Source organism: Barbatula barbatula (assembly GCF_947034865.1).
Source record: "Barbatula barbatula genome assembly, chromosome: 13".
NCBI lineage: Eukaryota > Metazoa > Chordata > Actinopteri > Cypriniformes > Nemacheilidae > Barbatula > Barbatula barbatula.
Genome location: NC_136776.1, coordinates 23,192,987 through 23,211,958, shown reverse-complemented (window position 1 = coordinate 23,211,958; position 18,972 = coordinate 23,192,987). Strand labels below are relative to the sequence as shown.

Below are 18,972 nucleotides of genomic sequence, written 5' to 3'. Positions count from 1 at the left end.
TTTCCAGGTATTTTACTGAGTTTGTTACGGTGTACCTTTAACCTTTACATACAACAGTCCATATTTAAACATGCAAGATTTTATAGCAATGCTTCCACATATTGTCCATATTCCCAAAAGCAGGACGAACACCTTGTCTCACTTAATGTAAGATGATTTAAAACCATCATAATAGTTATATAATAAATAAATCTAATAAGGCATTTAGTTATATTATATAAGGCCTACAGTATAAAGCTTAATAGTTCATACACAGGTGGAGGTCTCCTGTATTTTGGGTGGATTTGGGTTCCTCATGTCCACCACACTATACAGACCAACAGAAACACATCATTAAAATATCTCAAATATACACAGTCTGAGTTAATAACATTTCATTTGAGATTTATAAGTGATGAAAATCAAATGGCACATTAGTCTTGTTTGTGTACAATACGTTTCCGAGACATTTCTCTCTAAGATGTTCATGTATGTGATTGAGAATGTAAAACTGCCTTTTCTATGATGTTTGTAGGAGCCATTTATTTATATTCAACAATTCTTACTGTGTACACTGGGGGGCGTAGGTGGTCAAAATAAATTATTAGAGGAAATGAAAGATGTGTGTGTGGGTAATGAACAAACCATTTTATGACATGAAGTTGTGCAAAATAATGATGTGTGTGTGGAATCAATCGATATGCAAGAGCTCTTTATGGTTTTGGGGTTTTGTGCATCTGTCTTTTGTTTGGACGTCAGTGTAGTTGGTCTGCAGGCGCTGTAAAGCTTCAAGGGTCCCATGTTGAAATTCTTGAGACATTCTTGAACATGTTGAGGCAGCTCGCTATCTCAAACCACATGATCAATGGTCGATGAGTTTCCCCCCATGTTTTTCTTTCCCTTAGCTTGTAAGACATCCAAAAGAATGTTTCTTCCATCACACTTCTTTCGCAACCCTATGGGGATGGAGACAGAACACATTGATCATTAACTATCGTTTAAACGTTAATGCAAGATGCAGAGATAAATGAGGTGAAGTGTATGGAAACTATCACTATGTTTAAGAAGTATTTAAGTCTTTAAATAGTCGATTTGTTGTTGCCAAGAATGCAACATGTTCTCAGTCTCAGATGCTCAGATCTAAAATTGCGTACATTCTGTGATGGTAAATCTTTGCGTTCATATTGAGATCTTCGATAACATTGACTTTTGATTGTAGGCTTGACAAATCTCAGCTCATATGATGTTTTTCCAAAGCATATCTCTGTCTTCAACTGATCACAAATTGATGAAATTTGCATCTTGCCAAATTCTTTGAATCCTGTAAGTTGCGTGCAAGCTGCTTTCGTGGCGTCATATACATTTCTAAGAAACCAGTATTTTGCATTCTTGTGCTAAACGTTATATGTTTGGATGGTTTGTGACGATTGCCTGAAGGAGAACAAGCAAGAAGAGGAAAATAACCAGATCAGTGTATATCATATTTATTGTGTACAAATTATTTTAATTTAAATAAAACCGGTAAAGCTCCTAAAATGTTCATAACCATCTCTCATGGTGTCATTTGATTCTATATTTGGAACAAGACGTTGTGCTTTGGGGTGGTGATGTTGCAATCTGCAGTTTAACCATTAATCCTGGAAATTGTTATGAGAGGTTTAAGTTTCTGTGGTCGGACAGCAGGATTGATTATCAGTTTACAGAAGACAGAAAAGGGAGCGCAAATGTAAAGCCCGAACCGACTGATGTTTATATGTGTCACAGAGCGATGAAGTGATGAAGATGAAGACATCGGTCCTCTGAAACGTCCATCCGAGGAACATTTATTACAACTATTCAAAACTCACACAAATAGTTCTTATAGTGCTGCTTGTTTTTCAGACGCGGTGTTTCTCCGCCTCATTCTCGGGGTTAACAAGCAGAAAGCTATTGAGTCACAGCCAATCGGCTTTAACAAATCACATGCTCGGTGTGTTCGTGGTCACAGATGAAGCGCTGAACACTTTACTGATCGTCTTTATGAAGTCAAACACCTACAACAACATGAAGACCATCTCTTTACTCTTCATCATCTCTTTATTCATCAACGGTCAGTTCATTTAGCAACATTCAGAACTTCTATGTTTATTTCTACACATACTGTAAGTGCGAGTGATATGTACTGTATATTAGTTTAGATACGGACGCTATTTAAAATTGTTTTTGTCTTCTAATTTGTAACACTGTTAATGACTTAATGTTGTTTCTGAAAGACACGCTTGAATACAGCGGACGTCTCGACTTAAATGTGATATTTCATGAAGACATGACTTTACACAATGATCTCTATTGAATCTTTGTTTAATCTCTCACTTTTCTTCTGTAGGTGCTGTGACAGAGTCAGTGATAGTGAATATAGGATTCTCTATCACATTTCACACTAATACTGTAATTCAGAGTAATGATGTGATCGAGTGGAGACATGGATATAATAATGAACTCATAGCTAAACTGGACAGAGGTTCAATCTCATTGTTTAACGGCTCTGATGGGAGATTTACTGACAGACTGAAGATAAACAATCAGACTGGAGATCTCACCATCATAGACGTCACATTTGAAAGCATCGGAGTGTTTCATCTACAGATCACTGGAGAGAAAAACACAAGACAGACGTTCAGTGTTGGTAGTGAGTATCTTGTTAACAAAAAGTAATACAACACATGTTAGCTGTTAGCACTGTTGTAGGAGAAACATCAGGACGGATGGGTGTGAAATGAACTGTGTTTTGGTCTAAATGTGTTTTGAGTGTTTGGATGATAAAGTATTTCAGATCTTGTTCTTGTGTTTTCAGTGTCATCTGTTAAAGTCAGTTAAGCTTATACACTTAAACTTTGCTGTAGTTTTGTAGCAGGTTTGCCGGTAACTTACTGTAGATTTAATTACTTTGCTATTTCTGCTGTTGTCAATTGGAGGTAAACTTTACTTTAACCAAAATTAAAACACTTTGACTTTTGAGATTGAAAGTGAGCAAGAAGAGATCGGTCTCATTACTGGCATTAGCACAGCAACACTGTAAAAAAATGATGTTTTTCCAACGCATTTTTATCTTACTTTCTAGTAAAATGATTTTAAACTTAAATTACGAAAACAAAATAAACACCCGAGATATTGAGCCATGATAGAAAATATAAGAAAAAGTTGAGTTTATGTTTAAAACTAATTTATAAATGAAATATACATTAAGTTACTGACAAAACTACAGCAATGTTTTACAGTGTGGACTCGCACATGCTCTGTAACCTTACTGCATCAACTTCTACAACTGCATTAACTCACCTACTGCACTGCAACTTTAATAGCCAATGTCAATAATTTATGCATACCTAAGTCACTTGCACTATTTTAGTCTAAATTATTATCTGTTTATATCCACCTGTACATTAATGTTCATAGTATATAGCCATCTGTATATATTGTTCATAGTTACTGTCATATTTTCATGGAACACACCTACTGCAAAATATTTTTATAGGCCATGCCCACTGTATTATATTTTTCATATTGTATTCTGTATTTATTCTAACTGTATATCCTGCACTTGCTAACTGCACTTCTGGTTAGACCTAAACTACATTTCGTTACACTGTACTTGTATATGTTTAATGACAATAAAGTTGAATCTAATCTAATCTAATCTACATGATATCTGGTAAAATACTTAATGTGCTTTTTGAAAATGAGTTTCAGTGACTTTCACTGTTTGTTCTGCAGCTCAGGGTGGTTATACAGGTCATGTGACGTCATTGACAGTGATTGAGGGAGATTCTGTGTGGCTGCATGCTGGTGTGCCTTATTCTCAAAACTACGATGTGATCCGCTGGAGGTTTGAAAACTCTCCTCTAGCTGAAATCAACAGAAAGACTGAAATCATCTCAACACATGATGAGAGATTCAGAGACAGACTGGAGCTGGATCGGTGGTCTGCAGGTCTCACCATCACAAACATCACAACTGATCTTTCTGGACTTTATGAAGTAAATGTCGACAGCAATAGCGGAACACACACCATACACCGGTCATACACCGTTACTGTCAGTGGTGAGAACATCAAGTCCTTCGATATCATAAACATCATATACACATCTCAGTGTTTCACAACTTTTCTTGTGTGTTTTGTGATGCAGATGAAGTGAAGTCGGTGTCAGTGATGGAGGGAGAATCTGTCACACTACACATTGATATTCCAATACAGGGAGATGATCAGACCGACTGGAGATTTGGACCTGATGAGTTAAAGCCTGCCTCAATAGAATCACTTTATATGTACGGTGAGAGATTCAGAGGCAGACTTCAGAGGAATACCGATGAGATCGGATCTCTCACCATCACAAACGTCACGACTGAAAACTCTGGAGTTTATCAAGTAAGGATCACAATGGAACATTTCCCACAATCCATTGAGAAGAGATTCATTGTGACTGTCACCGGTGAGTATTTGACAAGAGCTTTATAAACAATTCTACACCATTTTTTCCACTAATTTAAACGGTTAAACATACATGTTTGTTAAGATTGAATTACACTGATGTGTCTCTCTATTATTACAGCTCGAGATCGATCTTCAGGTGTGTCTTTAGGTGGATCATGTGTTGGTGTTCTGCTGGTTCTTGTGTCGTCACAGATTCTCTAAATCAAGAAGGTAAGAATCGTCTGAAACAGCATGTGATGGGTTTTTATCCAGATATTAAAACAGAATGGATAAGACACAAATATTAAAGACACAACTGATCTCGTGTGTGGAGGGTTCAGGGATTCATTCATTGGATGTGTTTCTTTTTTACTTTAGAAGTATTACTTATTTGTATATATACAGTATATATTTTTTATCAAAAGGTTTGTTGCCACTCTCTCTCACAGCTCTGACATATAAAGCTTTTGGGAGATTGCCGTCACATGTAAAGAGAAACAGAAGTTGCTGCAAATGCAAATCTTATCTGTGGGCGTCTTGTGACCGTCAGGAGAGGATTTATTACAACATCACAATGTTTAAAAGACACTTCAAAACAACACAAATATAGTTTGGCACTGGTTCATAGTTTCATTTTCTCTCTCATCTGTGTTTCTTACAGATAATAACAGAGGAAAAGATTCAGTGCACAAGTGCCACCAGTGATGTGTCTCCTACTTCTGCTTCACTCTCTTTACTTCAGTATTTTTACAGCGTTCTTGTAAACTGCCTTATGAATATTTTCATAAATGAGTGACATGCACATTATCTACAGTAGCTGTAATTGTTACTTCATTTCAGTAGTTTACATTCCTTCATATTCTGAAATATGCTGAAGATGATAGATATGCTAGCGCTTATAGATCTTCGTGTAAATATTTGCAGGATCTGAATATTTCTACGGCTCTGGCATGTCAATGTCATTCATTCAGAGTCAGTCCTTCTTTAGGAGAATTGGATTGGGTTGCGCACTTTAATAAATGATCAATAAATGATCTAGTGATTATTGGAGATTTTAAAGGATTGTCATGATCATACACATTTCAAAAACTATTATAAACTTCTTTTATCCGCATGAATGTGTGTTTTACTTCAGTGGATCATTAAATTGATGGCTATCAATTAGGTAAATGAGTTCTTTCTTTAAACTCTGGCAGCCACGTGTTTGCTATAATGTATGTCCCAGATAATATCACAGTTTCCAGGGTTTATACGCCAATTTAGCATTTTTTCGTGAAGGTTTCACTGACACACACATGTACACCCACCCACCATTGTTTGATTGAGAAACAAACATAATACATGAGAATTGCATGCAGTGTTCCAGCACAGTTTTATTTACGACTCTAGAAGCTATTCGATTATTTAGATTATTATTAATATTTTAATGATAATATTAAATCTAATTATTTTTATTTTGCTTTGTTGTGCAGAGGATGCAGCTTTTGCCAGAGGGGAACTGGAATCCCCTGGTTAGGCCTGGTTTCCCTCTGAGGTTTTTTTCTTCTCCAATGGAGTTTTGGGTTCCTCGCCACCGTTTGTATACTGTTTTTCACTGGGCGGGGGGGCTGCTAGAATTTTATAGTTTTATTTAATTAACACTACATATAGGATTTTATAGTCTGTCTAATATCTGACCTATTTTTTGACTTGCATAACCCAATTTGTTTTGCTTATAGTCAATGTTTTCTTGTAAAGCTGCTTTGTTGCAATGAAAATTGTAAAAAGCGCTAAATAAATAAAGCTGACTTGACAGTCTCAAACCTATTCAGTTTTTCCCATTCATCTGAGGTTGGCATGTTAATGTTGCTTGCATGTAGGCCCAGTGCGTCTCAATGGTTCTTGATTTCTTTGAAAACACTTGATCATTTCCAGGGTGCTGTTCCATCTGGTTGACACCTCTTGTGCGAGTGACTCTTTCTTTTGATGATGTGCAACCTGCTGCTGTTCGTGCTCGGCTGCGTTTGCTGGCTTATGCTTGAAATGGCCACTACCTTCCTGCATTTTGGCAAGGCGCTGTCAAACGGGCTGTTCTGGAGAGATTCGTCCAGCACGTATTACTTGTGGTGCCATTGGTTAAAAAACACATTTACTTGTTTTGCCCCGTACCTTGCGCTGCAAGCTACACTGTGAGCAGAACCTTTACTGCAAGTAAAACCGTTAATACGCAAAGTGCACTGAGCATTCCGTTAATGAATAAAGTAGAAATGAACAGCAACATATGAATCAAAGACTAATACAACAGATGTACATGCTTTATACAATGTTGCCCCTACTGGTCATCTTACACATATTTGCATTCTCTATACAGAATAAACCTCAAGAGTCATGAATAAAGTCAATAATAATACATCTGTCTTTGAACTTCTGTGGTAGATGTTCTGCATCCGGTCAATATGTTTTCTATGATTCTATGAATGCAAACCACCGGGAGACTGTTGACATTAGATATTATTTACTAGGCGCTTATATAACAAGTTAAACTATTCATGTACTGTGTTTGACCCTTTTTGTGTTTTTCTTATTTTCCCCTGTTAAGCTGCTTTGGAACAATGCAAATTGTGAAAAGCACTATATAAATAAAAATGAATTGAATTGAATCCAAGAGCTCTCTATGGTTTTGTGACTCTGCACCACTGACGAAATGAATCAATTGTGTTGTAAAATAAATGAAGGATGGATGGAAGCAAGAAGGATGGAAGCGGACATTGTTTTATTGGTTGAACGCGTCAAACTGCATTGCGTGCCAACGCTGGTGTGCATTATTGGCAGTAACTGCAATGTTTATCAATGTTTTATACATCAGATGGTTTCCAGGTTTAAAACAGACATATTTCAACAGAACTGTGCTGTCTGGGATGCACACCTCCTGATATAAGTGTTATCAGGGGGGTTTGACGTAGCATCTGGTTTGGGCGTCAGTGTAGATGTTCTGCAGGCGCTGTAAAGCTTCAAGGGTCCCATGTTGAAATTCTTCTGAGGCAGCTTGCCAACTCAAACCACATGATCAGTGGTCGATGAGTTTCCTCCCATGTTTTTCTTTCCCTTAGCTTGTAAGACATCCAAACATATTTTCACACTTCTGTCACAACCCTATTGGGGATGGAGACAGAACACATTGAGGCAACGATAATTTAAACGTTAACGCAAGACATGGAGACTAAGGAGATGAAGTGTCTGGAAACTATCACTACCTTTAAGAAGTCTTAAAGTCTTTTAAATAGTCGATTTGTTTATCTTCACATTTTGTCTATCTTCACAATCTCAAAAATATCATCAGATATTTCTGCACCTACATTAGCTAGAAACAGCCGGTGGAGGGAAATGTCAGTTTTGCCACAACATGGGGAGGAAAATAACCAGACCAGTGTGTATCGTATTTATTGTGTACATTTTTATTTCAATCAAACCGGTTAAGCTTGCAAAATGTTCATAACCCCATGGTGTTTAAAAATGTGTTTACCCCATGGTGCCCCGTGGTGCTTTGGGATGGGGTGGTGCATTTTTACCATTATTCCTGGAAGCTGTAATGAGAGGTTTAACTTTTCTTTCAGACGCTGTGATTCACGCTGTGTTTCTCCGCCTCATTCTCGGGGCTGATACAGCAGAAAGCTATTGAGTCACAACCAATCGGCTTTAACAAATCACATGCTCGGTGTGTTCGTGGTCACAGATGAAGCGCTGAACACTTTACTGATCGTCTTTATGAAGTCAAACACCTACAACAACATGAAGACCATCTCTTTACTCTTCATCATCTCTTTACTCATCAACGGTCAGTTCATTTAGCAACATTCAGAACTTCTACGTTTATTTCTACACATACTGTAAGTGCGAGTGATATGTACTGTATATTAGTTTAGATACGGACGCTATTTAAAATACTTTTTGTTATTTTTTGTCTTCTAATTTGTAACACTGTTAATGACTTAATGTTGTTTCTGAAAGACATGCATTGAATACAGCGGACGTCTCGACTTAAATGTGATATTTCATGAAGACATGACTTTACACAATGATCTCTATTGAATCTTTGTTTAATCTCTCACTTTTGTTCTGTAGGTGCTGTGATAGAGTCAGTGTCAGTGAATATAGGATTCTCTATCACGTTTCACACTAATACTGTAATTCAGAGTGATGATGTGATCGAGTGGAGACATGGATATGAACTCGTAGCTAAACGGGTCAGAGGTTCAATCTTCTTGTTTAGCGGCTCTGAAGGGAGATTTACTGACAGAGTGAAGCTAAACTATGAGACTGGAGATCTCACCATCATAGAGGTCAGAAGTGAAAGCATCGGAGATTATAATCTACAGATCACTGGAGAGAAAAACACAAGACAGACGTTCAGTGTTAGTAGTGAGTATCTTGTTAACAAAAAGTAATACAACACATGTTAGCTGTTAGCACTGTTGTAGGAGAAACATCAGGATGGATAGGTGTGAAATTAAGTCTTCTGAATGTGCTTTGAGTGTTTGGATGATAAAGTATTTCAGATCTTGTTCTTGTGTTTTCAGCGTCATCTGTTAAAGTCAGTTAAGCTTATACACTTAAACTTTGCTGTAGTTTTGCAGCAGGTTTGCCGGTAACTTACTGTAGATTGAATTACTTTGCTATTAGTGCCGTTGTCAATTGGAGGTAAACTTTACTTTAACCAAAATTAAAACACTTTGACTTTTGAGATTCAAAATGAGCAAGAAAAGATCGGTCTCATTACTGGCATTAGCACAGCAAGACTGTAAAAAATGATGTTTTTCCAACGCATTTTTATCTTACTTTCTAGTAAAATGATTTTAAACTTCTTAAATTACATAACAAAATAAACACCCGAGATATTGAGCCATGATAGAAAATATAAGAAAACGTTAAGATTATGTTTAAAATTAATTTATAAAAGAAATATACAGTAAATTACTGGGAAAACTACAGCAACGTTTCACAGTGTAGATCTGGTAAAATAGTTAATGTGTTTTTTGAAAATGAGTTTCAGGAACTTTCACTGTTTGTTCTGCAGCTCGGGGTGGTTATACAGATCATGTGACATCATTGACAGTGATGGAGGGAGATTCTGTGAGGCTGAAAGCTGGTGTGCCTGATTTTGAAAACTACGATGTGATCCGCTGGAGGTTTGAAAACTCTTCTCTAGCTGAAATCAACAGAAAGACTGAAATCATCTCAACACATGATGAGAGATTCAGAGACAGACTGGAGCTGGATCGGTGGTCTGCAGATATCACCATCACAAACATCACAACTGATCTTTCTGGACTTTATGAAGTAAAGGTCGACAGCAATAGAGGAACACACACCATACACCGGTCATACACCGTTACTGTCAGTGGTGAGAACATCAAGTCCTTCAATATCATAAACATCATATACACATCTCAGTGTTTCACAACTTTTCTTGTGTGTTTTGTGATGCAGATGAAGTGAAGTCGGTGTCAGTGATGGAGGGAGATTCTCTTACACTACACATTGATATTCCAATACAGAGAGATGATCATACCGACTGGGGATTTGGACCTGATGAGTTAAAACCTGACTCCATACAATCACTTTATAGGTACAGTGAGAGATTTAGAGACAGACTGCAGAAGGATAATGAGATCGGATCTCTCACCATCACAAACGTCACGACTGAAGACTCTGGAGTTTATCAAGTAAGGATCATAATGGGAAATTTCCCACAATCCATTAAGAAGAGATTCATTGTGACTGTCACCGGTGAGTATTTGACAAGAGCTTTATAACGTCTCGGTTACGTCTGTAACCTCGGTTCCCTGATGGAGGGAACGAGACGTTGTGAGAGACTGACTGGGGTTTGATCCTGAGAACCTACCCTCTCCGAGATAATTAATAATTAAAAAACGCCAATGGGCTTGGCGAATGGCACGCGCACGCCAGTCTCCGCCCCGTGCATACGGGTATAAAAGGAAGATGGCGGCGGTCATTCACTTACCCTTTGTACTGAGGAACCTGGAACGTTCACTGCAGTGATTCGGTGCAGCGTTGTGGCATGAAGTCACAACGTCTTGTTCCCTCCATCAGGGAACCGAGGTTACAGACGTAACCGAGACGTTCCCCTTCAGTCGGTCTCTCGACGTTGTGAGAGACTGACTGGGGATCAATCTTAAACGCCACAGCGCTTGCACCGATATCACGACCTCTAGCGGAGCGACCCTGACTGGGCTAGTGCCAAATAGTGCTACCACGAGACGTAATCTTCCAGTCACATAGTATTGGTCATACTGAGAAGCCTCTACTGACGGCCTCACGGACAGTGGCGTACGCCTCTAGTAGCGAGGAGCTGTCCGGAGCCGAATACTGGGGAACACTGCTCTTCTCTTAGAAGAGTGTGTTACGGAGGCCACATCCTACCCAAGGGGAGGTTACATGTGGAGATACTAACATGGTCTCCCCTGCGGGGAGAACATCATGCGGAAGGTGTTAGCCCGAATAGGGGGACAATCCAGGTGGGATACCACCGGCGGGGAGGTCACAGATTCACCAATCGGGAAATCCTGAGTGAGGAATTCAACACACGGGACGACCCAGCGGGGAGTCACTACGTATGGGGCACTAGTCCTAATACAGGGGTCTGCCCGAGCGGGGATGACTCTACCTATAATGGACCTGGTTCTAACAGACGGCTCCGCTCAGTCTGTTACCAAGTGCAATGCTTAGTGATGGATGGAATGCCTATGCTTCGCCTAGAGGGGAAAGTAGGGAGGCTAATAACGCCGTAGTCTCACCTAGCAAGGGGAGAAGGCGTTTTCGCAGGCGTACGCCCAGAACAGGAGTCCGTCCTACACGCCGGGGGCGTTGAGGACATGGGCTGCTACTGGTTCCACGCGAAGATTGTAAAACCTTGCGAAGGTACTGGGTGTAGCCCAACCCGCAGCACTGCAGATGTCTGCCAGAGAGGCGCCTTGTGCCAGTGCCCACGAGGAGGCCACACTCCGGGTGGAGTGGGCCCTCACTGCCAGCGGGCACGGGCGATCTTGGGACTGGTATGCCACCGTGATGGCATCCACAATCCAGTGCGCCAGTCTCTGTTTGGAGACAGCCCCCCCCGGGTGCTGTCCTCCGTAACTGACAAAGAGCTGCTCGGAGCTTCTTAGGCCCCGTGTGCGGTCCAGATAGAGGCGCAGCGCGCGTACTGGACACAACACATTAGAGGTTGGGTCTTCCTCCCCTGAGGGGAGCACCTGCAGGCTCACCACCTGGTCCCGGAAGGGAGTGGTGGGAACCTTGGGCACGTAACCGGGCCGGGGTCTCAAGACCACGTGAGAGTCGCCGGGCCCGAACTCTAGGCACCCTTGGGACACGGAAAATGCCTGTAGGTCCCCCACCCTCTTGATAGAGGCGAGCGCCGTCAGGAGTGCAGCTTTCATCGACAGATGAGGGAGACTGGCAACTCCGAGGGGCTCAAACGGGGCCGTACCAAGGCCCTGTAGGACCACGTTAAGGTCCCAAGAGGGTACAGAGCGCGGTCGAGGTGGATTCACCCTTCTCGCGCCCTTGAGGAACCTGTTGACCAGGTCGTGCTGACCGAGAGACTTACCCTCCACGAGATCGTGATGTGCAGCAATGGCCGCAACATACACTCTCAGAGTGGAAGGGGAGAGATTACTCTCAAGTCTCTGCTGTAAAAAGGCCAGCACCGACCCGATCGAGCAATTCCGTGGGTTCTCCCCCCGGGGAGAACACCAGGACGAAAAGAGGCGCCACTTGTAGGCGTATAACCGCCTAGTAGCAGGGGCTCTAGCCTGTAGAACAGTCTCCCGGACCGCTACCGACAAGCCCCCTAGGGTCTCCTCGTCCCGTCCAGGGGCCAGGCATGGAGTCTCCAGAGGCCTGGGTTGGGGTGCCAAACCGTGCCCTTCCCCTGCGACAACAGGTCCTTCGACAGGGGAATGGGCCAGGGGGGGCCGTCGTCAGATCTACCAGATCCGAGAACCAGGTCTGGGTGGGCCAGTATGGCGCAACTACCAGAACCTGATGCCCCTCTTCCCTGACCTTGCACAGGACCTGTGCAAGGAGGCTCACTGGGGGGAAGGCGTACTTCCGCTTGTCTCGCGGCCAGCTGTGTGCTAAGGCATCCGTGCCGAGGGGACCCTCGGTCAGGGAGTACCAGAGCGGGCAATGGGTGGAGTACGGGCAGGCAAACAGGTCCACCTGTGCTTGACCGAACCGCTCCCATATGAGCTGGACTGCGCGGGGATGGAGCCGCCATTCTCCGCGGGGAATGCCCTGACGAGAGAGCGCATCGGCTGCCTGGTTTAGGTATCCCGGGAGAAACGTGGCCCGCAGGGACTTCGTCACCTGCTGACTCCAGAGGAGGAGGCGTCGGGCGAGTTGCGACAACTGCCGTGAGCGTATGCCGCCCTGGTGATTGATGTACGCCACAGCAGTCGTGCTGTCCGACCAGACTAGCACGTGTTTGTCCTGCACGAGGGGCTGGAGCCTCCTCAGTGCCAGATGGACTGCTAGCAACTCTAGGCAGTTGATATGCCACCGCAGTCGGGGACCCGTCCAGTGACCCGATACTGCGTGCCCGTTGCACACCGCACCCCACCCTTGCAGGGAGGCGTCTGTCGTTACTACGACACGCCTCGAAACCTGTCCGAGCGGGACCCCCGCCCGGAGAAAGGTCAAGTCTGACCAGGGTAAGAGAGTGCGAAGGCACTGCGGCGTTACCGTAATCCGCCTGGTGCCGGCGTGCCACGCCGTCCAGGGAACCCGACTCTGTAGCCAGTGCTGAAGCGGCCGCATGTGCATCAACCCGAGAGGGATTACACCCGTCGAGGACGCCATGTGCCCCAGGAGCCTCTGAAAAATCTTCAGCGATGTCGAGGGATGCTGACTGATCAACCTCAGACAGCGCAGCACTGACTGTGCACGCTAGTTGGTGAGACGTGCTGTCATACGGACAGAGTCTAGTTCCATACCGAGGTAAGAGGTGCTCTGCGCGGGGGTGAGCTTGCTCTTCTCCTGGTTGACCTGGAGGCCTAGACGGTCTAGGTGCCGAAGCACAAGGTCCCTGTGCGTGCACAACACATCTCGCGAGTGTGCCAAGATAAGCCAGTCGTCGAGATAGTTTAGCACTCGCACGCCTTGCTCCCTGACAGGAGCTAAGGCAGCCTCCACTAGTTTGGAAAAAACCCGTGGAGACAGGGCCAGACCGAATGGCAGGACCCTGTACTGATACGCCCTTCCCTCGAACGCGAACCGTAGGAACGGTCGGTGTCGGGGAAGAATAGAGACGTGAAAGTACGCGTCCTTCAGGTCGATTGCCACGAACCAATCCTGGTGACGTACCGAGCCCAGGATGCGTCTCTGCGTCAGCATTCTGAACGGCAGCCTGTGCAGGTGTTTGTTCAGGCGACGCAGATCCAATATGGGCCGCAGCCCCCCGCCCTTTTTGGGCACGATGAAGTACGGGCTGTAAAACCCGGACGACATCTCGGTTATAGGGACGGGTTCGACCGCACCCTTCGCCAGAAGGGCGGCAACCTCCTCCCGAAGCACGGAAGCATTCTCTCCTCGCACCGAGGTGTACAGAATGCCCCGAAACTTGGGGGGGCGCCTGGCGAATTGGATCGAGTAACCGAGACGGACTGTCCTCTCTATCCAATGTGACGGGCTGGTGCGCTGCCAAGCGTCCAAGAACCGCGACAGTGGGACCAGAGGGACAATCTGCTTCACCGTGCCGGGGAAGGTTGGTTCGGTGGCTGACAGTGCGGTCACCTCGCAAAGGGGGGACCCCCTGGGAGGCTGACGGCTCTGTAGTTTTACCTGCTTCCGGCGGCCTGACGCAACATCCGGGGGAGATTGCAGTCGGCGGCCCGATCCATCCAAGACACCGTCTGGACGAGAGTGCTGTGGAGGAAAACCCAGGGGAAATATCTCTCTTTGTGAGTAAGTGGGTGCCGGGCCCTGAAAAGGGCCCGGACTTGATGGAGACGCGGCAGGCAGCGTCCTTCCCCGATCCAGCGTTGGAAAGGCCGGGATCGGACCCAATGAAACTTCCCCTAGGTTCGTCCCGTCAGGGCCGCTTAGCAGCGCTCTTGGCGGACTGCTGACGGGGGACAGATGCCTTCTTCCGCGGGGCTCGACGTCTCTGGCGGGTCGTCCTATGGGAGGGTCCTGGAACCGGAGGTGCCACCGCTGGAGGGCGGGGCTGTTGGGAAGCAGACTGCGGCCGAGAACGTGACGACCTGCTGGTGGCCACGTCGCGGCGCGGCAGGATCTGCTTAATCGCCTCGGTCTGCTTCTGAACCGTGGAGAACTGCTGCGCTACGTCCTCCACGGTATCGCCAAACAGCCCGGCTTGCGAGATGGGCGCGTCTAGAAGGCGAGCCTTCTGGGCGTCGCTCATCTGCGCAAGGTTAAGCCACAGATGCCTTTCCTGGACCACCATTGTGGACATCGACCGACCCAGGGCGCCCGCCGTGGCCTTCGTCGCCCGTAGCGCGAGGTCTGTGGCAGTGCGCAATTCACTCATGCGAGTTGGGTCGGGCTTCCCGCCGTCCAAGTCCTTCAGGACTTTCGCCTGAAAGACCTGGAGGACTGCCATAGCGTGGAGTGCAGAAGCGGCTTGTCCAGCAGCACTGTAAGCCTTCGACACGAGTGTCGAAGAGAGCTTACATGCTCTGGACGGGAGTCTAGGTCGACCCCTCCAGGTGGCAGCCGTCTGCGGGCACAAGTGGCCCGCGACCGCACACTCCACCCGGGGAACGTCGACATAGCCTCTAGCCGCTCCTCCATCCAGGGAAGCCACAGCCGCCGAACCCTCCTGCCTGATACGCGCCGAAAAGGGCGCATTCCAAGACTTGGAGAGTTCTTCATGCACTTCCGGGAAGAACGGCACCGGGGCGGGGCGCGGCTTTTGACCACGCCCCGATCCCAGAAACCATGCATCCAGCCGCGAGCGTTTCGGGGAGGGTGGAGCCACACACTGCAACCCGATGCACGCGGCTGCCCGAGAGAGCATGGCCGACATCTCTGCGTCCGTCTCCTCTGGTACTCGACTGCCCGACGACAGGAGGTCAGAGGAATCTTCCGCATCAGATGCCAGCAGGCAGCTGTCCGATGCAGCGACAGAAATGGAGTCATCATCCCTATACGCAGTCTTTCCGCTATGAGACGGCTGTCTGCCGCTCATAGGGGACAAACCAGGTGAGCGTGCAGGGGTATGGATGGTCCGCGAGCATGTTGCTGACGGAGCGACATCCATAGGAATCCCCGAATCACCCCCGCCGCTCGCCAAAGCGATCAACCGCGCCGAAACAGCGGCTGAAGACGCCTGGGAAGCAGACGGGGTGGTGGCAGCGCTCGAAAAGAACGTAGCCAACCGTGACCGCAACACCCTGATTGCCATGTCCGCACACACGGAACATGCCGAATCAGTGAAACCTGCCTCAGCATGCTTGAGCCCCAAGCAAGTGACGCAGGTGTCATGGCCGTCAGACTCCGGGATGAGTCTGTCGCATCCGAGGACACAGCTACGAGACATACTCGTAGCCGGAGGGACTTACCTCTAAGGTCTGTAGCCTTCTGCCGAAACGCCCAGGGGAAGTCCACGAAAGGAGAAGTCCGCTGCTCCGCGTCGTAAATCCAGCAGGAAAAGTTTTCTCGAAGTCGAGTAAAAGCGCGTTGCATAAGAAACACACAGGTTCCGAAGAACAAAGGATAAGTGAATGACCGCCGCCATCTTCCTTTTATACCCGTATGCACGGGGCGGAGACTGGCGTGCGCGTGCCATTCGCCAAGCCCATTGGCGTTTTTTAATTATTAATTATCTCGGAGAGGGTAGGTTCTCAGGATCAAACCCCAGTCAGTCTCTCACAACGTCGAGAGACCGACTGAAGGGGAAACATTTCTACACCATTTTATCCACTAATTTAAACGGTTAAACATACATGTTTGTTGAGATTGAGTTACACTGATGTGTCTCTCTATTATTACAGCTCGAGATCGATCTTCAGGTGTGTCTTTAGGTGGATCATGTGTTGGTGTTCTGCTGGTTCTTGTGTCGTCACAGGTTCTCTAAATCAAGAAGGTAAGAATCGTCTGAAACCGCATGTGACGGTTTTGTTTGGGTTTTTATTCAGATATTAAAACAGAACGGATGAAACACAAATATTAAAGACACAACTGATCTCGTGTGTGGAGGGTTTAGAATCTTAATGGTAAAAAAGACGGACCTCTTCCACCTTTACTGTGAAATTGCAACCTGAACGTCTATGAAACCGAAAAACTGTAAGAATCGTTTGAGGAAAGTACAATGATGCCGTTTTATAAGTGTGCATAACCCTTAAAGCACCTTTAGTTTAGTTTAACTTTACTCAATATTTCACATGGTTTTGGGGATTGGATGTGTTTCTTTTTTACTTTAGAAGTATTACTTATTTGTATATATACAGTATATATTTTTTATCAAAAGGTTTCTTGCCACTCTCTCTCACAGCTCTGACATATAAAGCTTTTGGGAGATTGCCGTCACATGTAAAGAGAAACAGAAGTTGCTGCAAATGCAAATCTTATCTGTGGGCGTCTTGTAACCGTCAGGAGAGGATTTATTACAACATCACAATGTTTAAAAGACACTTCAAAACAACACAAATATAGTTTGGCACTGGTTCATAGTTTCATTTTCTCTCTCATCTGTGTTTCTTACAGATAATAACAGAGGAAAAGATTCAGTGGACAAGTGCCACCAGTGATGTGTCTCCTACTTCTGCTTCACTCTCTTTACTTCAGTATTTTTACAGCGTTCTTGTAAACTGCCTTATGAATATTTTCATAAATGAGTGACATGCACATTATCTACAGTAGCTGTAATTGTTACTTCATTTCATTATTTCAAATTCCTTCATCTTCTGAAATATGCTGAAGATGATAGATATGCTAGCGCTTATAGATCTTCATGTAAATATTTGCAGGATCTGAATATTTCTACGGCTCTGGGATGTCAATGTCATTCATTCAGAGTCAGTCCTTCTTTAGGAGAATTGGAGTGGATTGCACATGAATATATGATCAAGTGATTTTTGGAGATTTCTAAGGATTGTCATGATCGTACACATTTCAAGAACTATTCTTTAACTCTAAACTTCTTTTATCCGCATGAATGTGTGTTTGTGGATTATTAAATTGATGGCTATCAATCAGGTCAATTAGTTCTTTCTTTAAATTCTGCTAGCCACGTGTTTGCTATAATGTATGTCCCAGATAATATCACAGTTTCCAGGGTTTATACGTTTTTTAGTAAGACCCATTTTGACCCCCAATTTAGCATTTTTTCGTGCTTTCACTGACACACACATGTACACCCACCCACCATTGTTTGATTGAGAAACAAACATAATACATGAGAATTACTTGCAGTGTAACTGCTTCAGATTTTCCAGTTCAGCTGTGGTTGGCATGTTAATGTTGCTTGCATGTAGGGCCAGTGCGTCTCTCAATGGTGCTTGATTTCTTTGAAAACACTTGATCATTTCCAGGGTGCTGTTCCATCTTTTACTATCTTTTAATTTTCCCTACCATGGTAGTTAAACATCTCCCAGAACTGAAAAATTGCTGACATTCTTCCAAATACATTTATACAGGTTTGGAACCACTTAAGGGTCCGTAAATCATGAGAGAATTCTCATGATTTACTATCACTTTAAGGTAAGGAAGATCAATAAATCCAGATTTAAGGATAAATCTAGGTGGCGCTGTTCCCCATTTTGGCAAGGTCCCCCAGTCCGAGGTGCTGATGTGATGAAGCGTACAAAGTCTTGTACCGATAGATCAATTGATGTTTGAGATATGGCCTAAGATCCATTTTTGGGTCAACTTTGAAAAGTTTGCTTCGTCGTTTCTTTTGAGCAACAGCAAAAATCTCTTATTCGGAGCTTCACGTCTATGAGTCTCTGTTTAAAGATCATCTCAGCCGACTAGTATGGAAAAAACACAATAATGTGATTTTCAAGATGGCTACTACTGTAATGGGCGGAGTCTTAGTGTAACGCATGAGCGTGACGAGTGCATGACGTGTGGCGAGTAGAATTATTGTACATCAATGGGTTCAAAAGTTATAGTCGTTATTGCTTTTCATTATAGTCGAAAAGTGCACTTTTGAACTGTTGGTGGTGCTATAGAGACCCCATACTTGGTCATGTGACTAATTAATACCACCTCTATGAGTGTGCCAATTTTCCTATGTACAGTTCATAGGCCTTGGGTGCACTAGCTTTCAGACTGACAGAATCTTCCACCATTACTAAGTAAGATGACACTGTAAAACCACCCTGAGCTACAGAACAAACCAAAAAAGTACATTTTCTACGTATAAGAATTCTTTGTCTCTCAAGATTTCATGTATGGAGGCGCCAAAGAAATCAGCAACACTCTCAAAAGGGATGTGCTTACTGACTGACATGTGTTTGAGTTATAGACACGTCATTTTGTGTTGGTTCTTGTGTTAAATATAAAAGTCACGACACAAA

The 18,972-nt window shown here is 44.4% G+C and overlaps 2 protein-coding genes across 9 annotated transcripts; both read left to right on the top strand.

The window, feature by feature from the left end:
* The first annotated feature begins 1,632 nt into the window (after positions 1-1,632).
* LOC306902490 (uncharacterized protein) lies at positions 1,633-7,066 on the top strand. Of its 3 annotated transcripts, none has more exons than XM_079471098.1 (6): positions 1,633-2,068; positions 2,345-2,647; positions 3,733-4,059; positions 4,146-4,448; positions 4,569-4,660; positions 5,902-7,066. In XM_079471098.1, exons 1-5 carry the CDS (start codon positions 1,942-1,944, stop codon positions 4,649-4,651), a joined length of 1,143 nt encoding a protein of 380 aa, XP_079327224.1. In that variant the 5' UTR covers positions 1,633-1,941; the 3' UTR covers positions 4,652-4,660; positions 5,902-7,066. The 3 variants fall into 3 exon arrangements, with proteins under 3 accessions (XP_079327224.1, XP_079327222.1, XP_079327223.1); XM_079471096.1 differs by lacking the exon at positions 5,902-7,066 and adding an exon at positions 4,879-5,592; XM_079471097.1 differs by lacking the exon at positions 5,902-7,066 and adding an exon at positions 5,091-5,589.
* Positions 7,067-7,923: 857 nt separating this feature from the next.
* Positions 7,924-17,301, top strand: LOC306902491 (uncharacterized protein). 6 transcript variants are annotated; one of them, XM_079471099.1, is made up of 6 exons: positions 7,924-8,243; positions 8,531-8,827; positions 9,483-9,809; positions 9,896-10,195; positions 16,444-16,535; positions 17,156-17,301. In XM_079471099.1, exons 1-5 carry the CDS (start codon positions 8,117-8,119, stop codon positions 16,524-16,526), a joined length of 1,134 nt encoding a protein of 377 aa, XP_079327225.1. In that variant the 5' UTR covers positions 7,924-8,116; the 3' UTR covers positions 16,527-16,535; positions 17,156-17,301. The 6 variants fall into 6 exon arrangements, 3 of the variants coding, with proteins under 3 accessions (XP_079327225.1, XP_079327226.1, XP_079327227.1); XM_079471100.1 differs by having other exon boundaries at positions 7,982-8,243; positions 16,944-17,301; XR_013787455.1 differs by having other exon boundaries at positions 8,092-8,243; positions 9,896-10,131.
* Positions 17,302-18,972: the final 1,671 nt, after the last annotated feature.